Source organism: Gymnoscopelus microlampas (genome assembly GCF_963454915.1).
Source record: "Gymnoscopelus microlampas genome assembly, chromosome: 20".
NCBI classification, from domain to species: domain Eukaryota; kingdom Metazoa; phylum Chordata; class Actinopteri; order Myctophiformes; family Myctophidae; genus Gymnoscopelus; species Gymnoscopelus microlampas.
In genome coordinates this window covers 22,485,638-22,512,719 of record NC_139957.1, presented here as the reverse complement: position 1 = coordinate 22,512,719, position 27,082 = coordinate 22,485,638, and the positions used below count along the sequence as shown (strand labels likewise).

Genomic DNA, 27,082 nt, shown 5'->3' with positions numbered 1-27,082 from the left:
AGCATCATTTTCAGGTAGAAAAGACGCCTCTATCGGCCTGAGACATTTTCAGTTCCTCTGTGTTACTAAGTAACCCCTAGGTTGCTCATCGAAGTTTAACCCATAACTCATTGATTGTGTGTCTGTCGTCGCCCCAAATTATATGCATATTTTATGAACATTGTGTCTCCCCATGAATTTAGTTAAGCCTTGAGCTTGTCTGTACCCAGAGCCCACTCATCTTCCTCTCCGCTCCCTCCTCACCACACCAGACATTCACAGAAAAACATGCACACTTTGGCTATCACAGTTTTATAGCCTACAACCACGACTATGGCTCACACATACAACACACACACACACACACACACACACCCTTGTGAGCCCAAAGTCCTACATTTTGGAGCCCAGTCTTTGTAAATGGGTCACCTCGCTCCTCTCCTCTCTCAACCGTCTCCTCCTTTCCTCCTCTCCTCCTTTCCTCTCTGGCTGGCAGAGGAAACGAGGTCGTCCTCTCCGTGGTGGAGTGTTATTTTGGGCAGCAGGTCCTGCAGGGCCCTGATTGGCCCCGGGTCTCTGTGGACTGCAGTGGACTGGGCCATTGCCAGGGGGCGCTCTTGCAAAGCAAAATTAGTGGATCGGATCTGTGCTGCTCGATGAGAGGCCCATCTTGCACCCCCACCAGAGGCTTTCACGTGCACATCTTGTAATGGGCAAAATACTGTACGCAAGGTTTATGGGGTTAGAGGCCATGTGAGGACATGCGACACACACTCGCTTGAATAGAAAAGTAAATGGTTTTCAAGAATTTTACTGCATCAATTGTCACAGATTAACGCTTAATGAAACTGGGACCTAAATTCCCATACACGCGAAAGATGACCTTGCTCTCATTGCCGTGAATGAACAGGCTGAAAGGTTGTTGCTGGAATGCGTTTACGAAAGTGAACGGTTTGGCGCCAAATATTTCTACACATCACGTGCAAGTGCGTCCTCTTTTGAAGTCCTGTTTATTTGTGAGATTAATAATTCTCAGCTCGTAGTGGCCAGATGACATAGGACCGCATCATTCTACCATCGGAGGGATCCCTTTACTAGAGGAGGTGCACTCTGTAATCCTAATCGTTTCCTTTTCACCTCTTCTTTCCTGTGTCTTCCTTTTCTCCTACTTGTCAGTTTTCCTCTCTCTGTCTCCTGTACTTTCTGCGGTTCTTTTTCCCCCCTCTTCTTTTCTTGTCCTCCTCTCCATCTATTCTGTTTATCCTTTCGTCCTTCATCTTAGCCCCTCCTCCTTCTCTCTGACTATTTGTCTCCTCCACACGGGTTTTAACGGCTTCACGACTGCTCTAGTTCAATGCTTTATCATACACTTGCACCAGGAAAATGGCTGGTAGAGAAACGGATGCTTTATGATCCTCCTCTTGCCCTATCGTGTGGTATGAATCAAGTAGAAGTTACTGCCTGGACTGATCTAGCATCTGATGTACAATTTAAACCCCTAATGTCATATTGGGAGGTTAAAAGAGAGCACCACTCAGTTTAAGAATTCCTATATGTTCCCTGTAGTTTAGGACCGTGATATATTTATAAGTATCCATAGTCTCTCACAAAGCAGGAACCTGGAACAATTTTGTGCTGACAGCAGGTGTGAAATCTTGGGCTACTCCATAGATATGAACAGTAGCGAAGAAAGGCTACCAGGATATTTTGTTGGGATATGGGTAAATGTTCTGTAGAACAGTGGTTCCCAAACTTTTTAGCTCGAGACCTTGAAGAGAAATTTGATGTCTCCCTGGGACCCACCCAAACTAGTGAGAATAGCAGATCCCCAAGCTCGCGACGCATTGTGAGCTTGTACATCCGTACCGCATTTCTTTGATTTTATGAATTTCTTTTGAAAAATATTAGTTTTTTTCCAGCATTTATTTCTGATCCTTTTTGTAGGAAGCGAAAGAAAAGCGCTATTTACTCACAACCCATAAAAATGTGTCCGCGACCCACAAATGGGACTGTTTGGGAAACACTGCTATAAAATGCTGAGAATACTTCCATTTAGAAGCTCTTTAGGGTTTTAGAAACATTTACTGTCAGCAGATTAGCATTAGCACCAATATAGAGTCATAGCTGGGCTTTTATATTTTGTAGGGAGCTGTGCTATTGTTCTTTATGTAAATATTATTGGATTCTCCTGGACTTTATATGAATTCTTAAACTGGCATGTGTCACCCTTTCAAATGATCCTTCTGTAAAAAGGAAACTTACTGTATCTTTGTGGATGGTGACGGGCACAGCTTACTTCTTCACTTGCACCAGTTACATGTAACCTGTTTGTGTCTCCTGCCTGTCTTTGGACTTACCCGTTGCCACTGACAAAGCAAGAGTTCAACAAACTGTTCCAGTGTATCACTTTTCACATTACATTTGTGGAATGACCATGTTTGGAGAATGAATTTGTTTTGGCACTGCTCTAACTGTACTTTAGGTGTTGAATCCATCAGGTCTTCATCGTACACTTAAATGGCAACAATTGCTCTCTTAAGCTATGGACTTCAGGCCTAATTTTGTCCCCACATGATGGGTAAAAGAATGCTAGCATGAGTCTCGGTCCCAGATTGACAGTCATTTGGGCCATGTTCTGATAATATTTAAGAATTGCTATGTTATCATCATATCAAGTGTAGTCAATATTGCTGGATTTGAAACAAAGCTACATTTAAACAAATGGACTGCACTGATGGATTCAAAACCGTAATCAGAAAGACATGACCTTATTTAACCAGAGTCCAGGACTGTGCCACATTGTCTTTCTGATTTTGAATGTGTCTCTCATGTATGTGTGTGTGTGTGTGTGTGTGTGTGTGTGTGTATATATATGTAAAAATAAATAAAACATACATTTAAATAACATGTTAATGACATTGTTGGTTTTCCTGGGATGTTCCACTTGTTCTCTCCTCTACGTCCTCTTCCCTCTCTTCAGGATGGTGGATGTGGGGGGTCAGAGGTCAGAGAGGAGGAAGTGGATCCATTGCTTTGAGAACGTCACCTCCATCATGTTCCTGGTGGCGCTCAGTGAGTACGACCAAGTACTGGTGGAGTCAGACAACGAGGTTCGTAAACACATACTACACATTCTAGGGTTGCTTTAGTCTCGCATAGCAAGACAATCTGAGATCTCCGCCTACCGATACATCATCCAAAGTGGGGTCTAGAACATGGACAAATCCTACACTGACAAACTTATGCCCACTTCTTTGAAAATCAAAAATATCACCACCCTAATAGGAAGGAATGCTCCTAAGTCTTTGAATTGTTTCTTCAGAGCTTCTTTTTTTTTTTTTTTAGTTCTCTCAATTGTTTCCACACAGTTTTATTCTCTACACTGATTTTAGATGTCACCACCAGATATATTGGTAGGCAGAGTCTCCCATTATCTGGCTACGTGAGAACAAGGTTGCATAGAACAAAAAAGTATTTTTCCCCCCCTTAACATTTCCCTTGCCATATTATTATTATTATTATTATTATATGTGATACATATTAGCTTTCCCCCATTCTTCCTTTTGTGAGCATTTGAAAATACATCAGTTTGAGGGCCAATTAAACACACATGCAGACATTGTATCCATGATATTTACCACAAAACAAGCTCACTGGCTTATTGTTCCCCCCCTTCACTCCAGAATCGTATGGAGGAGAGTAAGGCCTTGTTCAGGACCATCATCACCTACCCATGGTTCCAGAACTCCTCTGTCATCCTCTTCCTCAACAAGAAAGACCTGCTGGAGGAGAAGATTTCATACTCACACTTGGTTGATTACTTCCCTGAGTTTGATGGTTAGTGTGTGTGTGTGTGTGTGTGTGTGTGTGTGTGTGTGTGTGTGCTCATTAGAATACGTGTACTGAATATGGGCGTAGAATTTAACACTCTGGGGAACCGTTCAGTACTTAAATATGACATTGCGTTGGCGCCCCAGTCCTAGTGATGAGGTGTCATACATTGGTAGCTGGCATCCAAGTCAGGCAAAATGTAGAGCCTTCTCTGGTAACGGGCAAATCCACTAGGCCGATGGTTTGCCAATAATCGCACTATGCCATTGCGTAGCACTGTGCCGATACGACTCACTCCGTGTACAGTAGCTGGGTGTGACAGCAATGTCCTTACATCCACATAGGAGAGTGCTAAACTGCTAATGCTGGAAAACTCTATTTCTTTTCCCATTTCAAGTAATTTACCTATAATTATCCTTAAAAAGCAACACGGATATTCTAGATGTGTTGCTGCAAACACATGGAGAGTGTTTGTCATGATCAGTGAAAGCCCTAACATCAGATGAGTGCATGTCTGTTATTCAAAGGCCATCGGAGATCTGTTCAGGCTTTGTGGGTCACTTTGTTTTCATTTTTCTTTTTCTTGATTAGCCAATTGTTTTTAAACCCTTTTTTTCCTCCCCAATTTAGTCATTATGCCAATTAAATCCTCCCCACATACTTAACACAGTCCAGTTGTGTTCGTATAGACTCGCAACAAAGCCAGATGCGCTGCGGTGGATTCAAACGATGGTGGGAAGATACTTTCCCACTGCACCACCCGAGCGCCGCTGTGGGTCACTTCCTTTTGGTGTGGAGTACATGACAGTAGTTTCTTTTTTTTGTTAAGATTTATTTTTGGGCTTTTATGCCTTTATTGATAGGACAGTAAGCTGATAGGAAATTGTGAGAGAGAGATGGGGAGTGACATGCAGCAAAGGCCGGGACTTCAACCCGCGACACGCTGTCAGGCTAAACTGAGCCTAGGTGCCTGGACCGCTACGCCAGCGGTCCAGGCCATGACAGTAGTTTCTTGGAGCATGACTGATTCCTGTATGTCTGTGTCCATCTATATTCTGTGGTCTCTTTTTATGGTGTCGTGTGCGATCGTGTATTTAGCACATATTGTCTTATCTGTTCAATTATAGTGCAGCCCAGGGCAAAAGCTGACAGGCAAGACACCACTGATTGCGGTTCTGTTTCATTCTCTCCATTCTCTGTTAGGTCCGCAGCGGGATGCCCAGGCGGCACGGGAGTTCATCCTGAAGATGTTTGTGGACTTAAACCCAGACAGCGACAAGATCATCTACTCCCACTTCACGTGTGCCACGGACACTGAGAACATCCGTTTTGTGTTTGCAGCTGTTAAAGACACCATCCTACAGCTCAACCTCAAAGAATACAACCTGGTCTGAGGGATCACGCACGACGCACACCTCTGCCCCCTCATTGCACAAACAACACACCTCTTTTACAGAGGGTGCGCTCGGTAACACACGCATCACATGGCATATGACGCCTGCATACATACACACCAAAAGAACCCTTCCCTTTTCATCTAGTACAGTGGATTCACAGATGCCCCCCACCCCCACCCCCTCTCTTCTCCCACCTGCATACATCCTCCTGTCTGTCACCAAAGCTCGCCCTCTTCCTCCTACTCTCGGCAGCTTATTGTGTCAGAGTCCTGGTTCCACCCAAAGCTGGTCCATGTGTCAAATTTGGCCGGCAGCTGGCTCTGGCACACTGACCTGGCACACAGGCTGTGTCCCACAGGCTATATAGTGACTTTGGAGGGGATTTTGGTGTGTGTGGTGTGTGTGTGTGTGTGTGTGTGTGTGTGTGTGTGTGTGTGTGTGTGTGTGTGTGTGTGCGCGCGCACTTGTGCGTCTATGTATGTGTCTGGGGCAACAAGGACTAGTAAGGAGCTATGTATTGGTTAATTGTGGATTTAAGCCCCTGACCCTCTGGAGTTGAACCATGGTGGTGTGAGATGGGATCCTGAGATTCGTCTCCTTTTCTTGACCTCATGACGGTGTTTAAGGAAGTCAGCGCTGTATCTCCTTTAAGAAAAAACCCATGGACCTGAGATGCAGTACATAATGGAATTAATAATGCAACATTGGGCTTGAAGTTGAGGGGTGGGGGCAGCGTGACACAGACAGGATGTGATGTTGCACTCAGGAAGTTAGGCGGCGGGGCAAAGGATTCTGTCTCCATCTTGCATCTATGAATGTACCCTCCAACGTGAGCGTTGCAATCGCAAAAAAAAATGAAGAAAAAAATGAAATATATATTGTAAAGTAAATGCATATGTAATACACACGAAGACAAAAAGCACGAGAGGGAGAGGAAAACCTAATTGAAATCTCTGTTCATTGCTGAGATTTTTTAAACATTTTTAATGATAGTAACTTGTTGCTATGTCTACTTCTATTTAACAAATAATGGCAAATTTGAAGGTTGATAATAACAAAGGGTAAGAAAAATACAAAATCTTTAAAAATACGCAAAAAAAACGACAGAAAAATGTCTAAAAACAAGTAACCATAAATTTACTTGACTTAAGTATCCTTTACAGAATTCTGTGGATTTCTTTTCTTTTTTTTACACTTAATCACATTGCTTCCCTCCTCCAGATGTTTTCTGTATGAAATCACAGAGACGATCTGTAACCTTCCGTATGACACTCACACCACCTGGTTCCACTAATACATGTGCACTCACACACAGTACACTACATTACACTAGGAGCGGATGACACTTGCCATTTGACAAATGTTCTGCTCTGATTACCATAGGTGGGTGCGGAGGGTAGCACAGGACCTGATATTATCAGTGTGTGTGGCAGCCCATTAATTAAGTATGATGAATAGGGGGCCCATTCTAACTAATAGCCTGGGCAAAACGGAATGCAAAAAAGCTTGACTGACCAATCAGAACTGTCAGTTGTAAGTTGAACCTCATTCTGAGAAGACAATACAGGCAGCACAACACTGATGATGTCATGCCTCTTTCACTCTGCCGTCCAATCAGACGCACACCCTGACAGTGACGTGGTGACATCCATTATATCAACACGGGACGTGCTTCTGTTTACTTCTTTATTTCCCCTTTTTTTTTTTTTTTACTGTATAGTCACTTTGTTTATAACAATTTAAAAAAGGTTTTTGCTTGCTGTTGAGTGATGAGAGGAGGTGAACTATGACCTTTCTTTCAGTCACTCTTAAGGTCTGCAAACGTTATTATTTGTGTATATTTATGTTTGTAAATACATATACACAGAAATGCTCCTGTACAAAAGGCTCTGTGGTACACCATCTTTGGCAAACAAAAAATCGACTTCTTTCAGTAGTGTACTGTTTGGTTTTCTTTTTGTTTGTTTTCTTATGAATTTACGGTAGTATTGATACTGTGATTATGGATTTTGTTCACTTGATTGATAGAGTACTACACACAGAGCTGTGTTGAGTATTGGGGGGGGGGGGCTATAGATCCGGAGCAATAGTCGGAGAAAAAAGGTTCCACCCCACAAGAACCTTTCTTTTTTTAAGACCCTTAACAACTGCAACAGCTCCACAGTAACACTAACTAGGGCTGGTAAGATTTTTTTTTCTTTCACAATATGGTGACGAGATGATTTAAAAAAAGATTAAGTATGTTTTTTTTAATTTATGTAATTTATGGACCAGGTTTGAAGGTGTTGATAATTTCACTGCTTTGACTCTGTCATGTTAAAGTGCTCCTTATCTCATGGGGGGAGCCTACTTGAGTCTAAACTGCTGTAAAAGACAAAAGAAACAAAAAAAAAGACGTCTGGTATAGTATGGACTTTTATCTCTACTTTCTATATTTCTCTTAAGACATTTCCAGTTGTACTTGCCATTACACCTCCATCTATGATAATACCACATGGTTTCTTTAGCGGCCCTCACATTGGTTTTGTTGGATGTTAAAAAAAAAGAAAAAAAAGCTTGTCTTTCCTCTTGGTTGATAGACGCAGCGCTGTAATGCATACATAGAAAATGTATCATACAAAAATTAAGTGGAATTTTTATCAGTAATTGAAGGCTACATGATTCATGCTTGCTGCGTGTGTTCTGTCTTTTCTTCATTGTTAATTTGCAGTTTTTGTTTTATTTCCAAGCTTGCTTTCATAGTGCCAGTGACGTGCAGATACCCTTTTAGGTCTTTGACCTTTTCTACAGGCGATGTATCCTCCATTGTCATTAAGGGCTATCACAGTTGCATCAGGCAGTCAGTGGGAGTGGAGTGCAGGACCACACAGAGACCCCAAGTCATCCACTGCTGCTTTTTATAGATGGACACTACTTAAGTGCTCTAAGACTTTTAGGCAGGATGCTATTGCAAAACCATTAGGTCGTGTACAGAGATTACACGCAAACCTTTTATTTTTTCTCTTTTCACGTAGCTCAACCTAGTCTCTGCATTAATGCACCCTAGCCTCCAGTGTTCCTTAATTCCCTCATTGCATTGATTTCATGGTGTTGCATAGACTTGACCTCACAGAGTATGTAAACGCTAACTTCACTTAGGAGACACTACCATGACACCACAAAGTATTGCCCCCCCCCCTCACCCACCCACCATCACCTCAGTGTTTGAGTCATAGATGTTGGCCAACAGAACTTGACTGCCAGTTGTCCTGCTAAAAAATTACACTAGTCTGATGCTGAACAAGCAGTCAGCTAGGAGGAGATGCCTGTCTGAGAGAGATTCTACAGTGTGTCAGTATTACATTGGAATGGATGATGTGCCAGCATAAATACACAGGTATTTTACTGTTTTTGCAGTAGTGTGAAAATGTACCTTGTGTGGACTGCTACTCACTTTTAATGGTGATGCACACACTGAGAAACATGACCGTGTTTCCCAGTCACCATCAATCACACTCAGCACTACAATTCCAAGGTACATAGTTAAGGGCTGACTGGCTGATTATTTGGGTTCATTGGTTTGGTACAGCCCTGTTGCACAATGTGTTGATAACTTATTTTTCTGTCACACTAAAGTATGAGCTGTAAAGAGGCTACACTGTACAATCCAGAGTGTTAATGTAACTGAGTGTACAAATAGACACACTCAGAGTTACAGTTCCATTTGATTCTATTTGTACACTCTGAGTTAAATTAACTCTGGATGTTACTGTGTAGGTAATCTACATCAAACTTGATCCCCTTTTCATTCTTCAGTGGCATCATTGTCACCTTTTTTCTTTTTGAGCACTGACCAGTGAAAAGACTGGACTATTTTTTGTTTTGTTATTTCACTGTAACTGCCCATTTTTTTGCCTTTTTAATTTGTGGTCCTGAAGGAAATGAAACTGAATGATGAAGGCTGTTTTTGGGCCTGGCTAGCCCTTTACTAATACCTAGCATACTATGTGATCAATTGGTACCAATGCCTAGGCTAGCATACCATCTGATCAATGGATGATTTGGTATGATACAACTTCCGGTGGGTACTCTGAGGTATCCCAATTAGTGTAATCACGGTAGTTTTTTTTTATAGATCAACATGGAATATTCAGAACTTCACGCTTTTTTTTTGGGGGGGGGGGGGGTCACCTTTTTAATTTTATTCCCTTCTTCCTCTTTGTATTATAAGAATACTTTACCGAAACACTATTGTATTGTAGGACCACTTGATTTTTTTTCTTTTTTTTACTCTAATGAAACCTGATGGTCAAACGTGTAGTGATGTATAAAATGCTGTTGTTTTTTTTTTCTTTTCTTTATTTTGTATGTATACCAAATGTAAATGATGTATAATACTGAGTGTGCCAACCCCACTCTCTCTAGAGCCAGGCTCTCTTTTAAGTGCCAACGTTGTGGTGGTGATTACGAAAGGACCACCGCCTGAGACGGTCTCCTTTAGAAAATATATATATAAATAAATAAAAAATAAAGACCACACACACCAGAGACTAAACAAGAGATAGATGATTAAGTACACACAAAATACTTTATTCTGTATTTAAGATTAAAGATTTAAAAGATAATCTGCTGTTTTTTTTTCTGTTTTCTTTTTTTAAGAAATTGTAATTATAATTGCATGTGCTGTTTATTTTGTGTTGGAAGTGAGGGCTTGGATGTATTGATGCAATTGCATAAAGGGTTGTATCGGTTGGTTATTATCGAACATTGATTTACATTACTCTTGCCATATTTCTTTTTTATGTGTTTCATGTATTTGTTTCAACCACTGTTGCCTGATCCTCATTCAAACATGAACATGACTTATGATCATTGCCGCCTTCTAAGAGAGAAACATAATGACAAGGTATCTGTTTTAAATTGAAATAAATTTGTTCCTATACTTGCTGATGGTGTGTAAGTGTGATTCATGGTTTATGTTTTAGTCGTTAGCTGCTTTGTTGATCGGTTAGTATGCTTCCTCCGGGGAGAAATATTTTTTAGAGGTAACTAATATCAAATCAAACTTTATTTATAGATCACATTTACATACAACCAGAGATTGCCTAAAGTGCTGCATAGCAAGAACAAAACATCAGAACATTGAAAAAGATCAATATACATGTGAAAATATTACACCATATTTACAATATGGACAAATAATCCAGTACATTGAAGCGTCAATATGCTTTCCTCTTGTCTTCCATGGTTGTGGCTATGTAAAAGAAACAGGGATTTGATTTTTCAGGATGTCATGTCAGGTGAACAACAATGTTGTTTGGACTCCATATGATAAACTGCTGAGGTTAAACACAAGATGCAACATTGGGGTGGTGCGTGTCATGCACTTGGGTAAACTGCAGTGTGACATAAATTAATTGGCCTTCAGTCTATAGAGTCTAAATAAAAAATGTAAATTCAGAGTTGCCAGTGGAAACTGGAAACCCATGCGGTAAAAAAAAAAAAGAATAATATTTTTCCCCCTTTTGTTTTTTCTTTTGCTCTGGGGTCGCCACCTCCTTTTTTGTGTAGAAACAGGAACTCCTTTCTTAGTCCGTCTCCTCACGGGTGGTTCTGTGTTTATGCCTACTAACACAACACTATGTGTTTAGGGCAGTGACAAGGACACATGCCACTTCCAGCTAACCAATACAAAACATCTCAGGATCCATATATGGACATGATATGACACCACAGAGTCACAGACAGACACTCTTCTACAGTAGATGGCGCTGCCTCCTACAGAGCCATGCTGTAAAAACTGCATGGCCTCTATGTTGATCTTGGATCTCAGACTTCATGTGGCCAGTCTAGGATGTCAGTAGTACTATGATGTCAGTCATCTCCACATTTGGGAAAAGTTTCAGCCCAATCCGACTTCCTCTGACTTCCAGTATGCACGCAAAGTTTAGCACCTATTGGTCCAGCGTTGTCTGAGATTAGATGCGCAAACAGACAGACACACACACACACACACACACACACACAAACGGACAGGGGGAAAAACAGTCCTACATAAATCCAATACAGGGTAGAGCCGTTCAATGTGGACAGTGTGGAAGGTGTGCAGATGTGTTTCAGTGTCATAGGAGACCATAGAAGCCAAGGACAGACTGCCAGAAGGCGCAGGCCAGTCCAGATACACTCCTACTCTGTTGGAGTCAGAGGTCGACCGACTGCATTTGTCCTCCAATTTTGATGGACACACCGAAACCTACGTGTTACACTTACCATCGAGACCATCTAAACTCCAGGACTTGTCATTTGTGTCCAAATCATCCAAATGTCACCACCTGTCCTCTCCCGTTCCTCTGGATGTCACTGCTATAGACTCCACTCCAGTCTGCCTCCAATAACAGTGTCCAGTCAGGTCAGGCCCTCTCTACTCAGAACCTACCTGTAGCCAGATGTCAAATATGTCTGGGTAATGAGGATAAGCCTAATTAGTTAGTCAGTGCATGTCAGAGTTACGGACCTGTAAGGGTCCATTTGGAACCCTCTCAAGGAACGTCTTTGTCGCACTTGATTGATTTATTGATTGAATACTTTATTTAGCAGTTTGCAAAAAAAGCACAGAAAAGTACAGTTCAATACAAAGGGATGCTAAATAGGATTAAACCCAAGAAAGCACTGTGGCTTGTTTCCATTCATTGGGGTCCTGTGTATTCAATTCATCGAAACAGTTAGTGACAGATATACAATACTATGCAAAAACATCATATAAATGAGTAGTAATAAAAAAGAAAAATATGTAGGGGTGGGGGGTGAAGGAGAGTAAGGATTCACACTGTTTTATGACTGTTGGTAGGGCATTCCACATTTTGGTAGCAGTAGAACAAATGTAACCTCTTGTTTGAGCCAAATCTGGGTTGAACGTGATTTGTGGAGTTCCCTCTGGTGTTGTGTTTGTGGACATCATTGACGTTTGTGAAGTAGTTTGACAGGTACATGACATGTACATGGGTGTCTTTGTGGTGTAGTGTATCTTGCAGACCAGGCCCGTTGCAAGTTGCTGTATTCTGTCCTCTACCCTGAGACATCCCACCCGAGCAAAAATGAGCAGGGGGGTAGCTGAGTTGTAGGTGTGTGAGGCCAAAGCAGTAGCCTGACCACTTCTGTCCTACACCGCACGGGGGCAACCGTTTCTCGACGGCCGGGTTTATCCAGCAGAAGAGTCGCTCTTCTTTCGAGACAGAGGAATGTCAGGGGCTCATATGTCAACATCCAGGATCCCTCCAGAGGCGTTTTCTAAATAACCCGATGGCCCTTCTCCTTTGATGACGCTTTAATCTTTGTTATCTCCGGGGGAACGGCGTTCTTTTTTTTTTTATTTACACCGCAAAGATCGTTAGACTACAACATTGTCGCTGCGGTGTTACTATAGCTGACGCTATTTCAACGATGACAGAGTGAAAACACAACACAGCCCCCCCCCTCTTTTAGCTTTACAGTCATTTTAAAAGAAAGCCGAGAGAGTCCAGTTAGCTTAGCTTAAAGTGTGCCCGTGTCTGTCGGAGCCATAGAGCAGTTCTAATAGGGAAACACGGTGAAATCCATTGTTGACATGATGTTTCCACAATCAAGACACTCGGTAAGTCGAGCACCTTTGACTTGGTCCAGGTTGTAGATGAAGCGAAAAGCGAGTTGTAGCTTAAGTTGTTGCTAACGCTGCTGTGTGGGATCTCCCACAGCAGCGTTAGCAACGACTTAGCACAGGGCTAGCGTCTCTCAGTAGGATCTACTGTCTCTTGCCGCTGACTCTAGTTTATTTAAACAAGGAACACACACAAAAAAAAAACAATGAATAAAGGATGTTATCTGCAACGGCGGCTAGCTAACGTTAATCGTGAGGTAAACCCACCCCGTCCATCCAATCCAGTTTACTGTAACTAACATGTTTGCTAACAATAGTTAACGACGTTAGCTTTTAGGTCGGCGTCATGATTTTAGGGGCAAAGGGCAAACGTGCCCCTCAAAACCAGGAAGGTCTGGTGGCACCACTGATGTCTGATCTGCTAAACCAATGGTTCTCAAACTTCTTCATGTCAAGGACCCCCAATTTGACACTTATTAGCCCGCGGACCCCCATTTGAAAAGATATGCCACGGACCCCCCCATAAGAGATGATTTTTACAGCTCTAGCAGTCAATTCTCAACCGTTTTAATTGAAGGACCCCCAGTTTGGCATGCATAAGGCTACGGACCCCTATTTTATGGCATTTCTATCTCTGGGACCCCAATTCATATTGTAAAATCAATGTTCATTTCACTCTGAGAGGACTTTGGATCCATCACTTGGAACTATCCATCATTTAGCTGGGGACCCCCTGGAACTCCCTCAAGGACCCCTGGGTTTTTTATGGGTGAATGTGTGCACTCACGTTTTGTTTTGTTTCAGACACATGACATAGTTTAATTGCTTCCCCGGTTTCATGACCCCCCCCCCCCACGTTGTAGACAACGATCCACACACACACCTCCTTTAAAGGGGAGAATAGAACATTTTTGCGTTATTATGTCTGAATTTTGTTTGCACGCATTTGTGTGTACATAGCGTGTCACCCGATGCTAACTTGAGAAAGAATAAATCTGCCAGGAAGAGGCCTATTAATGTGGTACAGAAAATACTGTATATCATACTGTATGGTTGGTTGATTGATTGAATACTTTTATTGGACAGAAATGCGGTGAGTACAGTCATACACTTGGGCTTAAAGGATAACACAAAAAATAAAAGTCCTGTGGACTTGTTTCCATTGAGGTCCTATGTATTCAATTCATGGTGTATATATCAGTGTCCACCACTGATGATGATGATGATGTTATCTGGTTTCAAAACAGTTTAGGGGGCTAATGGAGAGTTTCATGGTATTCTGAGTCAGGAGTTTGCACTGGGCTTTGTGGAGCATGACATTTGTATATATATATCAGAGCATTGCAGTTTTGCATTTTATGCTTACGCTGTGTGGAGGCAGAGATTTGACCACTCTGTGTGTGTGTGTGTGTGTGTGTGTGTGTGTGTGTGTGTGTGTGTGTGTGTGTGTGAAGCAGGGCACCTCTTTCTCGGTAGTCTCATAATCCCACTGCCCTTGTGCCACTTGTTTAGAGAGTAATAAGGTTTAGGAGACCAGATTAAACCCTGGATTACTGCTTTGGTCTGGCAGTTATGAGTGTCGTCCATCTCTGTACCTAACCAGACTGATTCCATCAACTAAATACCTCTCGCATATGGTCAGCACTTTAATCTAGCCTTGTGTAAACACGGCATTTCTTGAAAGAGCCCTGTGGATGGTTTTGCAGTGACAGTGAGTTGTTTCCTACTACTGGCCAGGACAAAAGCAATGCCTGTTAAAGAACACTCTAGTTGTTTAGGTTAGTATTGAATGATTAAGGTACTTTTGATCCTCCCCATTCCTAAGTAGCTAAGTTGGCAGATCTTGCGCTCTCTCCAATACTGTATCCTCTCCCCACTCTCTGTTTCTACTCTCTCTCTTCTATGCCGCATCTATCTTGTCTCTCTTACTGTTTCCGGTCTCTCTTTCACTCCCGGACAAGCTCACATCCCTATGTAGCAAACTACATCTTTGCTATCCTCTCAAATGGTTAGTCTGCTGTTACTAAACATCCAAAATACACACATGCCCTCATCTTCAGCCTAGCATTACCTAAAACACTCCTATTCAGCCCTGGCCGGTGCCAAGTAATGTTTGTTTAACTTGATTTATTTGTGGGTAAAATTGGTTAGGTAAGGTTGGGATGGGAAAGTCATGTTCCAGACCTATATAAGCAATGAGTCAGAATCCACGTATCATGGCTTCCATACCATATGCTGGGGGGCTTCTCTGGGAAAAGCTAGAGATACGCTTTTATGGACCAAGATCCTTGTGTGATGCCTATTTTAAGAGTACTTTGAAGAGAATTTTGAGTACGATCTCGATTTCGGGGAGTCATAGACCACCAATAACCCATTTTGACCAATATTCTGTCAAAAAGTGCTACTTTGAAAAACGTTAAAAGATTTTATAAAAGTTCTATTTGAGAACATTTAACTAGAATTTATTTCATTTAAATTTAAACACGTAAGCCCTATTTTTAAAAAACAATTGAGTTTTTTCACTAAGAATGACAGGCCTAAAATAGGCATGGCAGTTTGAAAGTGGTTAAAAATCGGGACACATCGGCTGCACAATTGCCCATACCGATGTTGTGAGAAAAAGCGAAATAAGATTGAGATATCGTTCGGGCGCTACTTATTTTCATCCGGGTTACAGTCGGGTATCGGCGTTAGACTAATGCGTGTGCCTTCGATTACATTAAAATTGTTGTTTTGCTTTTCTCATCCAGGCATCTTCTCAGTCCAGTCAGCCTCTCAAGTTCACCACCTCAGACTCCTGTGACCGCATCAAGGATGAGTTCCAGTTTCTCCAAGCACAGTACCACAGGTATTTATTTACTGCATGCAAACTCACTCAAATGTAGAAAAACAAATCTTTATTTGAACCTAATCTAATAAAAGTAGAATTAACTTGTATAAGATTAAAATTATGTTTTTGTTATCCTAATGCCAGATTTATACTTGGTTGCGCAACATCGGCACAAAACTAAGTATAAATCACCCTTTAATGCCCTTAATCTAAGATTAAGCACAACAAAAACACATGTCAGTTGTCCTGTTTTTTTAATAGGCCTGCAATATGTAATCCTCTTAAGTTTATAAACATGTCCAAAGTTGCAGTATCAGAAAATGACTCTTACACACAAGGTGAAGATATTCCTAAAGGTAAAGTTCTTGTGCTTGTCTTCTTTGGAATCAGTTTGAAGTTGGAGTGTGATAAACTGGCCAGTGAGAAGTCTGAGATGCAACGTCACTACATCATGGTGAGTGATATTGTACTTTGTTGGTTTTATCTGTTTGATATATACTATGTTGATGAAAACAGTGGCTCTGTAGGAGGCTAGCTGTCTAGAAGAGATGTGTGTGTGTGTGTGTGTGTGTGTGTGTGTGTGTGTGTGTGTGTGTGTGTGTGTGTGTGTGTGTATCTGGAGCTAATCTTGCAAACTGCTGGGCCGATCAGCATCACATTTCTTGTGCACGCTACCGGTAGGCATATGTTTTATGTTTTAAATATTGAACTCTAATTTTATAAAGGAAGATTGTGGGCTCGGATCAGGCTGAAACCTTGCCCAAATTAGGAGTCATGCGTCATAGATATGTCATAGATCATTGGTTCTCAAAGTGGGGTCCGGGGACCCCCAGGGGTACTTGAGGGGGTTCCAGTGGGTACCCAGCAAAATGTGTAAATATAGCATCAGAATAATTATGACCCTTTTATACTTTGGCTATTCAAAAATAGCAGATATACAAGCTCATAGCGCGGCACCGAGTGCCGCGCTATGAGCTTGTAGATCTGCTATTTCTGAAAAATCTTGAAAATGTGTGCAAATCTTTGAATATATATTTTTTAAAGCTAACATTTGTAACTCAAATCTTTGCTTCTGGGGGTCCCTGGAACAAAATATTTTTAGATGGGGGTCCGCAGCCAAATACATATCATTTTGGGGGTCCTTGTCATGAAAAAGTTTGAGAACCACTGTCATAGATGACTGTCACAGGTCCACATGTAAGCCACACCGTTCCTACTGTATATGATTATTACTGTCCGAAACAGGTCTCACTTGAGAATGAGAACTCGGGTCTCAAATGAGATTACCTGTATTATAAATCAAGTTTAAATAAAATAAAAATCTGATTTCGTTTTTCTGTTATGGTCTTTTGGAGTGATTTTGATTGTCTTTTGTTTGATCCCCAGTTTTATTGTTGCGCAGGGTACACTGTCAAATCCTCAGTGTTTTTTCGAAGTTGGGCTAAATTAACACCAATGATTTTATTCTGTACCGTGCAAACACTGATCTCATTTTCATACTTGTGAATGATAGAAGTACTAAAGTATTAACACATTGACTTCCGGGAATTAATTCGTTAATTCATCCGCCACTGTCAGCGTTTTTACTAATCTTCCGAGACCCACAGAATTGTTTTTTCAAAGATGTAAACATCAGATGTCTGGGGGGAGGACGAGGGTCTTTTCTATCATCCGGAAAAGAAAAATTGTAACCGCAATCTTCCGTTCTTTAGTTACCAGCAGTTGAATATAGCTTGTTTTCACAAAAAATCTTTTCACCAAATCTGGGAAAAGAAATCAGAGATAAATGTATTTTTATAAATCTGATAACGTTAGTCCGGACGGGCTGGAATATGTTTAGATCACGTGATTTCCAGGTGTATTCTTCTTCGGGAGTCCCAGGATCAGTCCCAGGTTGCGGAAGAGTGACATCTATCGTAATCACTGAAGAGACCAACAGACGTCAGTAGACGTCCATGGCAGTCAAGCGTTGAATTTGAAATTCCTTCTATAGACGTTAATCGCAGTCAATGTCGTAAAACAATGGTTTGTGTTTTAGCAGTGGTGGCAATTGTCTTGCTGTGGTGGTCCACCACTGCTAAATGAATACGTGACTTTTGTCTTCTTTTTCTCCCTGCGCTTACTCTAGTATTATGAGATGTCCTACGGGCTGAACATTGAAATGCACAAACAGGTAAACTTAAATGACTGTTTCTTCTCTAATGTAGCCATGTCATTTTTTTTGTTCCTTTCTGTTCCTTTCAAGATGTACACTAATGTCTCTGTCATTCAGTGTAAGTTGGGTAATTTATCACATACACACAACTTTTGCCTTATTTATTCATAAAGAAAATACCATTGATCATCACTTTAGTAGAAATAATTGATTAACATTACTGTCAACAAGGAACTGCCAATGGTGAACAAAATGGTAGTTCCAACAGGATGGGGGTGCACTTGGCTGAAAACATGCAGCCATTCTGTGAACCGCCGAAGGTCACAGTTTTCTGTATTGTCATGTGTTTTGATTCTTTTGCGCTCCAGTGGCACTTCACCGTAAATTTGACCAAACATTTGCAGCATCCCTGTTTGGCAGTCCAGTTTCGTCCATGTTTGACATGGTGAGTTACCTCAGTAGCGAGGTCGCTGGTGGTGACGGTTCAGTGTGTGATGGCGCTTTAACTGAGCTGGCAAATGAGTGCAAGCGTATCACTCTCTCTGTCTGTCTATCACCCTCTCACATAGGGCAAATACAGGCTGTATTAGGAATAATACAAGTTATCAACTCGTTGTCTTGGGTTTAGTAGTCTGCTGTTCTTAACCTGTTATTCTGTCTGTTTTGCAGGCAGAAATAGTGAAGAGACTGAATGGAATATGTGCCCAGGTTCTCCCCTACCTATCACAGGAGGTAATTTTGTTTCAGTCATTTAGTCACAGTCATTTAGCTGGCGCTGTTATCTACAGCAAATGACAGTGAGTGAGCAGGTATAAGTCATCATCTCTCTACGGCAGACCTCCACCTGCAACTGCATGCACATTTACACAGTACACAACATGTGATGTATCACCTGTCATGCAAAAAACTCCTGGAACCCTTGAAGAGGCTGCAACATCAAATCTTTGAGATTAGTTCACAGCAGTGTGTGTGTATGACACACACACACACACACACACACACACACACACACACACACACACACACACACACACACACACACACACACACACACACACACACACACACACACACACACACACACACATGATGCGTGCATGTCAGTGTGGTTCATTTTATTGTGTTCTTGTGTTCTAGCATCAGCAGCAGGTTTTGGGTGCCATAGAGAGAGCCAAACAAGTCACACCCCCTGAGATGAATTCCATCATACGGGTAAGGTGGTTGTTTACATTTTGACAAATGTTTTTAAAATGTTACCAAATCTATCTGATCTTTAAAATGCAACATATTTTAATATAACGTAATTCTGACCAAGGAATAACACAATGTTGGCATACCTATCCAAAGCACGTTTCAAGACTCTGTAATGACACTGTAATGAAATGAATCAAACAGTCCTGCGAGACCACATTTGTGGTCCTTTTTTAAAGGTCTGTTATCATTTGTTGTATTGTTAAATATTATTTTACATTACACCATAAACACACATAACATGCAGACATGTTTATATGTATCCATGTACAGCATCTATTTTCATGTGCATATACATAACATCTGTGCTCACATGTGTGCATCTTGTTTTTTCCAGCAACAGCTCCAGGTGCACCAGCTGTCCCAGCTCCAGGGCCTGGCTCTGCCCATGACATCGTTGCCCCTGGGTTTCACCCCTCCAAGCATGCCTGCGGTGTCCTCCAGCTCCGGCCTGCTCTCCCTCTCTTCCATCCTGGCCAACCACTCCCATGCCCAGGCCCAGCTGGCTAAGGAGGACAAGGCCAGAGAAGCTGCGGAAAGGGAGCAGAGAGAAGAGGACGGGGAGAAGTCAGATTAGTCCAAACTGAACGACTGGGAGGGAGGGATGTGGGTGGTGAGACGAGCAGAGGAGAAGGAGAGGTGGGGATGTTAGCTTAAGTTGTGATGGATACAAGTCATGGTTCGCTCTCTGTAGAGGGGTGTGGTGTGGTGTGTGTGTGTGTGTGTGTGTCTGGGGCGGGGGTGTTAAGGGTGGAAAGTAATCATGATGACATCAAGTTGCACTGGGTGTTGAAATGATCTAGGTAAACTGTTCCTTGAAGTGGGCTTTGGCAGGTGTGAAAGTGGAGGACCAGTTCAGGTGCTCGGATGATGAATGACTGCAAGGACGAGAGTGAGGGTGGGCGGGCGGGGGGTTGGGTTCCATCATATGTAGAGGTAATAGACTCAGTTCAGGCTTCTAGACTTAAAATAGATGCTTATTTTAGTGTGAGCCACTGTTGTTAGGCTTGACTGAAATTTAGAGTGAGGCGTGAGCTTTAAGGTTGAATGTCAGCAGCAGTTTCTCTCAGCATGGTCCTGCCTCTTGAAGTGAAATCACATGTTCCTTGCGCTTTATTCACAAGCCCCGCACTTGATTTTGTTTTGGGTTTTTTGTACCAGTAATCAATATATAAAATCAGTTTGTATATGATTATTTGTTTTTTTGTTTTTGTCCAGTGTCTTTTGTCTGGCCTCTCCTCCTGTACCAGTGGTACTTCCTGGTGGCTAAATGCAATGAGGAGTATTAGCCCATGCAATTCAACTCTCTTTATCTCTTTTCCCATCTTTGTTTAGTAATATACTAGCTCCACCAATCAACCCTTTTCTCTCGATATTTCGATTACATTTTTTAACTGTCTGAAATTACAATGGGACATGCTGTAAACAAATCACTCATCAAATGCATTTAGACTAAAGTTTGCCCTCTAGTGTTGATTTTTATTCATATCCAAAACTAAATTAATGTAGGAGTTCAGCTATGATGTACCTCAATCCTATGTCAGTGGGGAAATCTTTTTTTCTTCCCCATTGTGAAACCATAGCAAGAAAAAAAAGCATAGTATTCCAAGGTGCATTTCTTTTCATTTGTGTTTGATTTAAGAGAGTTACCCACCCAATATAATGTGGTCCTCAAATGTAACTATGTTAAACATTTTGGAAATTGAATTACTTTTTTCTTGTTCCTTGAATTTAACAACAGGCTAATTAAACATTGGAAATGTTTGTGTGCATGCTGGAATGAATGTAATGGTGGGAAAAAGGCACCATTTGTATTTTCCCCAGACCCTACTCCTGCCCCTACCCCCTACCTTTCCAGTGTAACTGATCAAGATGAACTTGAATAGGACCTGTCTTAAAAATAGAGATGGATATAAAAGATGGACGGCCATGTTTTTTTTTCTGAGTACTGTATTCCTGTAAGTTATAGTACTTTTGTTCGTACTATCGATCAGCCTTTCCTATCAATGGTTTAACTTGTGAATGTCAAGGGAAGCTCCTTCCTCTCACTGTCCCCTGGTTTTGATGAAATACAGGTTCCATCGGTGACTTGCTAAAGCTCTATAAGCAAGGGCAAACACATTGGTTCCTCAATTAAGAATAGCAGGCTTCTTTCATGAAAGGTTCTTGCACCCATATATACAGTATATATATTGTACTTATGACTTAATCCAAGTTATAACTACTGATTATTGACATATATATACAGTATCTTGTTGCCAGTTGGAACAAGGTATAGATTTTTCAGCAGTCGGTGACATACAGTACTGTACCAGAAGAGAAAATCAGTTACTGTAATTATCTGAGGTTTAATTCTATAGATGAAATTTAGTTTTCTTTTTTTTATGATTAGAGTTTGTTTTGAAATTGCAATAGGTAAATAAAAAACAAAAACACTTTTCTAGTTCAGTTTTTTGTTTGGTAAATGGCATCCACCTTGTGAGCAGCAGATGGCAGTAACATGCTTTTCATCCACTAAACCACTTGGTCCTCGTTATACTGTCATAACCAAAAGCTGTAGTACCTCAAAGAAAGGTGCATGTATGCCTGTTCCATTATATGAGTGTTTAACCTTCATGCATCCAATGCATTCTGTCTGTCTTTGTCGACTGTGTGTTAGTGATTGTCAGGCTGATAGTTGCTTGGTATATTCCACTGTAATTTGAGTGCTCTACAGAGCATTAGCAACCCACCTGTATGTCTAATGAGTGTGTCATGTTGGATTGTGAGATGAGAGTTCCTACCTTTCCTTTGTATTAACTTCAAAAAGCACTTAGGCTGCGTCTCAATATACTCACCAGTTCTTCTGGCTTTCTTTCCTTCTGTGCTAGCCGTTGAGTGATACTTTTCTTTTTCTCTTTTTCAAAAACTGGAAACAGTAGCCCGGCTCAACAAAATGAAATAGTGACTTGTTATAATTGTGTCATTGACAAGGAACATGTTTAGAGTGCTGGGTGTTTTGGTTTATTTGTTGTTCCTCACCTTGTCTTTACTTTAGTTTGGTTTTTGAGCAATTCCTGACTTTATTTGATCTAAAAAAATACATTTAAAAAAAGTCTGCCAGAAGTGGGTGTATTAGTATGAATTGAAAAGTAGGAGAAAGCTGAGCTGTGTTGGGTAATTGAGATGCACTCTATGCTGAAGCTTATCTCTTTCTCTAACTTCACAAAACTCAGACACATGAATGGTATGTTTTTCCTTTTTTTTCGTGAAGGGCCAATTTATATACATATATGAATATATCAATATACATATAATTTTTTTAAAAGCATTTTTGTATGTTTCAAGGCTGCTTTTTAATGTGTGTATGTATGTATGGCAAGTGTCATGGAAAACTTTGATGTTGTGTGTGCATTACTTGCCTATTGTAAGAGAGGCACTATATTGACACCCCCCGCCCCCTCCCCTCCCTCTTTCTGTCTGTAACAAAGAAGTGGTAACAACCTTTTTTTTGGCGCTTTGTAAATGTCATTTGTCATTTTTTTAAACTATTTTTTGTGTGCGAAACTTCAAACATGAACTTGTTTATAATGTATGTTTATGGAAATTACACCATAGCCTCGTTTGGAAAAAGAAAAAAGACAGTGGCAAGAAAAAAAACCTAAAAACTAAAATGTGTACTCAAAGAGAATAAGAATGAACCATTCAGCAGTAAGGAAGCGTCTCTTGGTGCCTTACAAATAAAAGACCTGGTGGAAAATACAGTTTCTCTTTTTCAGTGGTGTATTGTGTGGAAATAAAGCATTGGCTGTATGGTACACCATACAGTGGCCTGGATGTCCATAACACAATGACCTGTACAAAACGGTGGTAACGTTTAGATTAGAGCTTGCACAGTGAGCAAAATATATATATTTTTAAATTAAAAAATATGTAAATAAAGGGAACTTTTTTTGCCATCTGCAAAATAGATGCTTACCAATAGATTTCTTCACCATTATGTTCATAGGTGTCTACTACTAACACCTCAATTACTTTCAAAATAACTTGTGGGAGCTCGGAGGGCCTGGGCGAAAGAACTGGAAAGATATAATTTGGCCAATATGAACTTGTGGGATGTCTAATAAGGTTTTTTTGGTAACCTCTGTCGGAATTTCTAAGAATAAATTGATCATACAAGCAGAGTGTTTTTCATGGTGAGCAGGCAGCCAAAATGTTTACCACTGTGTGTCAGAGCGCAGGCCAGAGTGACCTTGTTATTGTTGAAAAGCTAGGCAAGAACTATGGTATGAGACTGTATGCACAATCCTACACAGAACTGCCTCTACGCCTGTACTTCACAGACAGGATACTGACATGATGCTGACCATGATACTGACACTGGGATATTGACCAGGATACTGACACCAGAATACTGACACCAAGATACTGACCAGGATACTGACACCAAGATACTGACCAGGATACTGACACCAGGGCACTAACACCAGGATATTGACCAGAATACTGACCCTACTGGCCAGGATACTGACACCAGGACATTGACCAGGATACTGACACTATGGCTCTATACTTCACTAAAGATCACGCACTATGAGGAGTATTTTTCCCCCAAGTTCGTGTCAGGCTCTAGTCTTTCACTGAAGAGCAGCCAAAATAACTAATTGAGTATAAACCAGGGTGGTACAGTGATAAGATACATGCCTGATTGTGACATCAAAACTCAGACTGAGAAGTCCCTTGGTTAAAAAAGTGTTTTTTCCAAGTTTGTGCCTGGCTCTAATCTTTCAGTGAAGAGCACGCAATAGAACTAGCTGAGTCCTAAGTAGGCCGAACGTGGTAGAGTTGGAACGGAGTTTGTAGCTAAAAGTATGAAGGCCTAGTTAGGGGTCAAAAAACAGGCGAATAAGTATATAATAAATAGTGCCAATAACATCAGTGTGATTGCTAAGTATATACTGTTATGACATACGTGAAATGTGTCCTCTGCACTTAAACAACTAGCAGCCTCAAATCATTCTTAGGCACACACATTGCCATATAGTTGAAATTACCTGAAATCGTACCCAGAACATCCAGGACTTCTGGTTTACCAGGCAGGCCTGGCTGATTTGCCATTTCCTGGATTTGATTTCCAGGATTTGAGTCTTGAGTCCCAAGACTCAAGACCCAAAAGAGTCTTGAGTCGAACGAATTACTCCCGCGGAGACATCAAATTTCTCTTTTGGGCCTTAAGTCCCAAGACTCAAGGCCCAAAAGAGAAATTTGATGTCTCCGCGGGAGTAATTGGTTCGACTCCAGACCCCAAAGAAGGTGAACTGACTGTAATGATTCAAAATGTCATATACTGTATAGAATAGAAACCCCATTCAAACTTTAAAATGTTCATCCTAATATGGACATGTTTGCCTGAAAAGGGATCTTTGAAATGTTTCATTGTTTTAGAATAGTACTCCTTTAAAAGTTCAGAGATTTATAATGGAGGTCGATGGAAGATTTTGGGACCTCAAAAAAATACTTTCACCTAGAAACTCCATTCACAGTTCAAAAATTCCACCTTACTGTGGGCATGCATCCTTGAGATGTTTTACTTTTAAATGATTTGTAGTTTTTGAAATATTTAACTTTAAGCGCCCAATGCATTGGCAATGGCAAAATGGACATTTACCTTTATCTAATCTTTCATTGAAGACCACGCAAGTGAACAGATTGAGTAAGATCCACTGGGGTGCAGTGGTTTAGATACAGGGCTTGTAACCAGAAGGTTCACAGTTCAAAACCAACTAGGACATTTTTCCAACTTCTACCTGACTCTTGCACCTTTATCTAATCTTTCACTGAAGAATGTGCAAGAGACCTAAAAAAGTATTAACCATGCTCGAGCAGTGGTTAAGATCCTAACAGGTTTTTGGGGGGAGGATTTTGGCCTCCACACTTAGTGATTTTTTCGGATTTAACTTTCGTTTCGGTAGTGACAAAATTTCGTTTCGGTAGTGACACAATGGTGAAAAAATAAATTTACTAAGTCCAGAGCTCGATGAATGTTAGGGACCAAAAAAAGTCACTACAAAGTACTACCAATCAACTCTAAATTGCCTGAAACATACTCCTAACAGGTTTTTGGGGGGACGATTTTGGCCTCCACACTTAGTGATTTTTTCGGATTTAACTTTCGTTTCGGTGGTGACCAACTTTCGTTTCGGTAGTTTGATTACAAAATGTAAGTTGTGTAAAAAATAATCTGACTATACTAAGTTGTTATTTGTTTGTTTAAGTCAGGCTATACTCTACTCAGAGTCATAAGTTTACAAAATGTACTAAAGTACAGTGAACGTCTGTGCGGTTTGTCTTCATCACTGAAAATAACGTACATGTAAACTGATGTCATGTGCAATTGGGGTGAAGAAACACAACCATTTCACTCCTGATAGTACCTATTTGATTTGACATCCTGACTTGCTGCTGTGGCTGAGGCTTGAACCTGTTACCTGCGGCTCACTAGTCAGTGACTCTATCCATTCACCTACAGCTGTTTCCTTGTAATCTGTGGTTCTAAAACGTTTTGTTGTCAACCCCCCAAATTGACATGTATTTGGGCAGTGGACCCCAATGTGAAAAGATGTAGTGTCAGGGCCCCCCATGAAAAAGATTTATATTTATGCTGTAACACATTTTAAAGTTATTTGTCTTGTTTGTTGTTCAAGTCAAAGCACCAGGAAGGCTGTACTTAAGAGCCATCTGTTAGCTCAATGGGTTGAGACACAGTATTCATGATCCAGAGGCCATGAGTTCAAATCCCATTGATGTCTTTCCTATGAGTCTTTCCTTTGCAGACTGGCTTCCAGAAGATCAAGTGAAAACCATCAGGAAGGCTGTATTTGTCATCCAACTCTTAGCTCAATGGGTTGAGACGCAGTATACATGATCCAGAGGCCATGAGTTCAAATCCCACTGGTGTCTTTACTGTGATGCTTTCCTTTGCAGACTAACTTCTAGAAAAACAAGTTAAAAGCACCAGGAGACCTGTAACTCTCAGCCAACAGCATAGCTCAACTGGTAGAGCGTCTGTCCAATAACATGACTTGACTTCACTTGAGTGGGTTCGATTCCCACTCGAGTGAAGTTTCCCCGGTATCTTGGGGCAACGGATAAATTGACTGATATCCTTAGTGATGCTTCCCTTTGCAGACTAACTTCCAGAAAACAAGTTAAAAGCACCAAGAAACCTGTAACTCTCAGTCGACAGCATAGCTCAACTGGTAGAGCGTCTGTCCAATAACATGGCACTTCACTTGAGTGGGTTCAATTCCCAGTCGAGTCAAGTGTCCCCGGTAACTTGGGGCAACGGATAAATTGACTGATATCCGTAGAATAACTTGTAGGAGTGTGCTGGTTCAAATCCAGTTCAACCCAGGACCGAGCGGTCCTGGGTTCGATTCCCACTAACGTCAAGTCCCCGGTAAATTGGGGCAGCGGATAAATTGACTGATATCCGTAGAATAACTTGTAGGAGTGTCCTGGTTCAAATCCAGTCACCACCTTAGTAACTGAGACCGAATCTGGCCAATTCGGTCTCAGTTACTGAGATAGATAGAGGGTGTGTAGAGTGGGCGGAGTAGAGTAGGGGTAGAGTAAAGAGGGAATGTAGTGGGAGGAGTAGGACTAGGGGGAGGATTAGGAGTAGGACTAGGGGGAGGAGTAGAACTAGGGGGAGGAGTAGGACTAGGAGTAGAACTAGAGTAGGGGGCCAGAGTAGGAGTAGAGGCCAGAGTAGGGGGAGGAGTAGGGCCGGAGAAGGGGTAGGGCCCAGAGTAGGGGGAGGAGTAGGGCCAGAGTAGGAGAAGGGGGAGGGCCCAGAATAGGGGGAGGAGTAGGGCCCAGAATAGGGGGAGGAGAAGGGGGAGGGCCCAGAATAGGGGGAGGAGTAGGGGGAGGGCCCAGAATAGGGGGAGGAGTAGGGGTCGGGGGAGGAGTAGGGCCAGAGTAGGAGAAGGTGGAGGAGTAGGGGGAGGGCCCGGAATAGGGGGAGGAGTAGGGCCAGAGTAGGA

The 27,082-nt window shown here is 41.5% G+C and overlaps 2 protein-coding genes across 2 annotated transcripts in view; both read left to right on the top strand.

Moving 5' to 3' along the window:
* Positions 1 to 10,136, top strand: part of LOC311036047 (guanine nucleotide-binding protein G(q) subunit alpha-like) — a 24,735-nt gene extending 14,599 nt beyond the window's left edge. The window contains exons 2-4 of the mRNA XM_084044571.1: positions 2,890 to 3,089; positions 3,663 to 3,816; positions 5,014 to 10,136. Coding sequence (XP_083900697.1) covers positions 2,890 to 3,089; positions 3,663 to 3,816; positions 5,014 to 5,204 — 545 coding nt within the window. The 3' untranslated portion in view covers positions 5,205 to 10,136. The remainder of the gene's footprint in view (positions 1 to 2,889; positions 3,090 to 3,662; positions 3,817 to 5,013) is intronic.
* Positions 10,137 to 12,456: 2,320 nt separating this feature from the next.
* Positions 12,457 to 20,247, top strand: LOC311036595 (TLE family member 5-like). The gene is made up of 7 exons (XM_084045385.1): positions 12,457 to 12,816; positions 15,570 to 15,667; positions 16,040 to 16,103; positions 17,778 to 17,822; positions 18,474 to 18,536; positions 18,942 to 19,016; positions 19,393 to 20,247. The coding sequence occupies exons 1-7, from the start codon at positions 12,790 to 12,792 to the stop codon at positions 19,630 to 19,632; spliced, it is 612 nt and encodes a 203-aa protein (XP_083901511.1). The 5' UTR covers positions 12,457 to 12,789; the 3' UTR covers positions 19,633 to 20,247.
* The last annotated feature ends 6,835 nt before the right edge of the window (positions 20,248 to 27,082 follow it).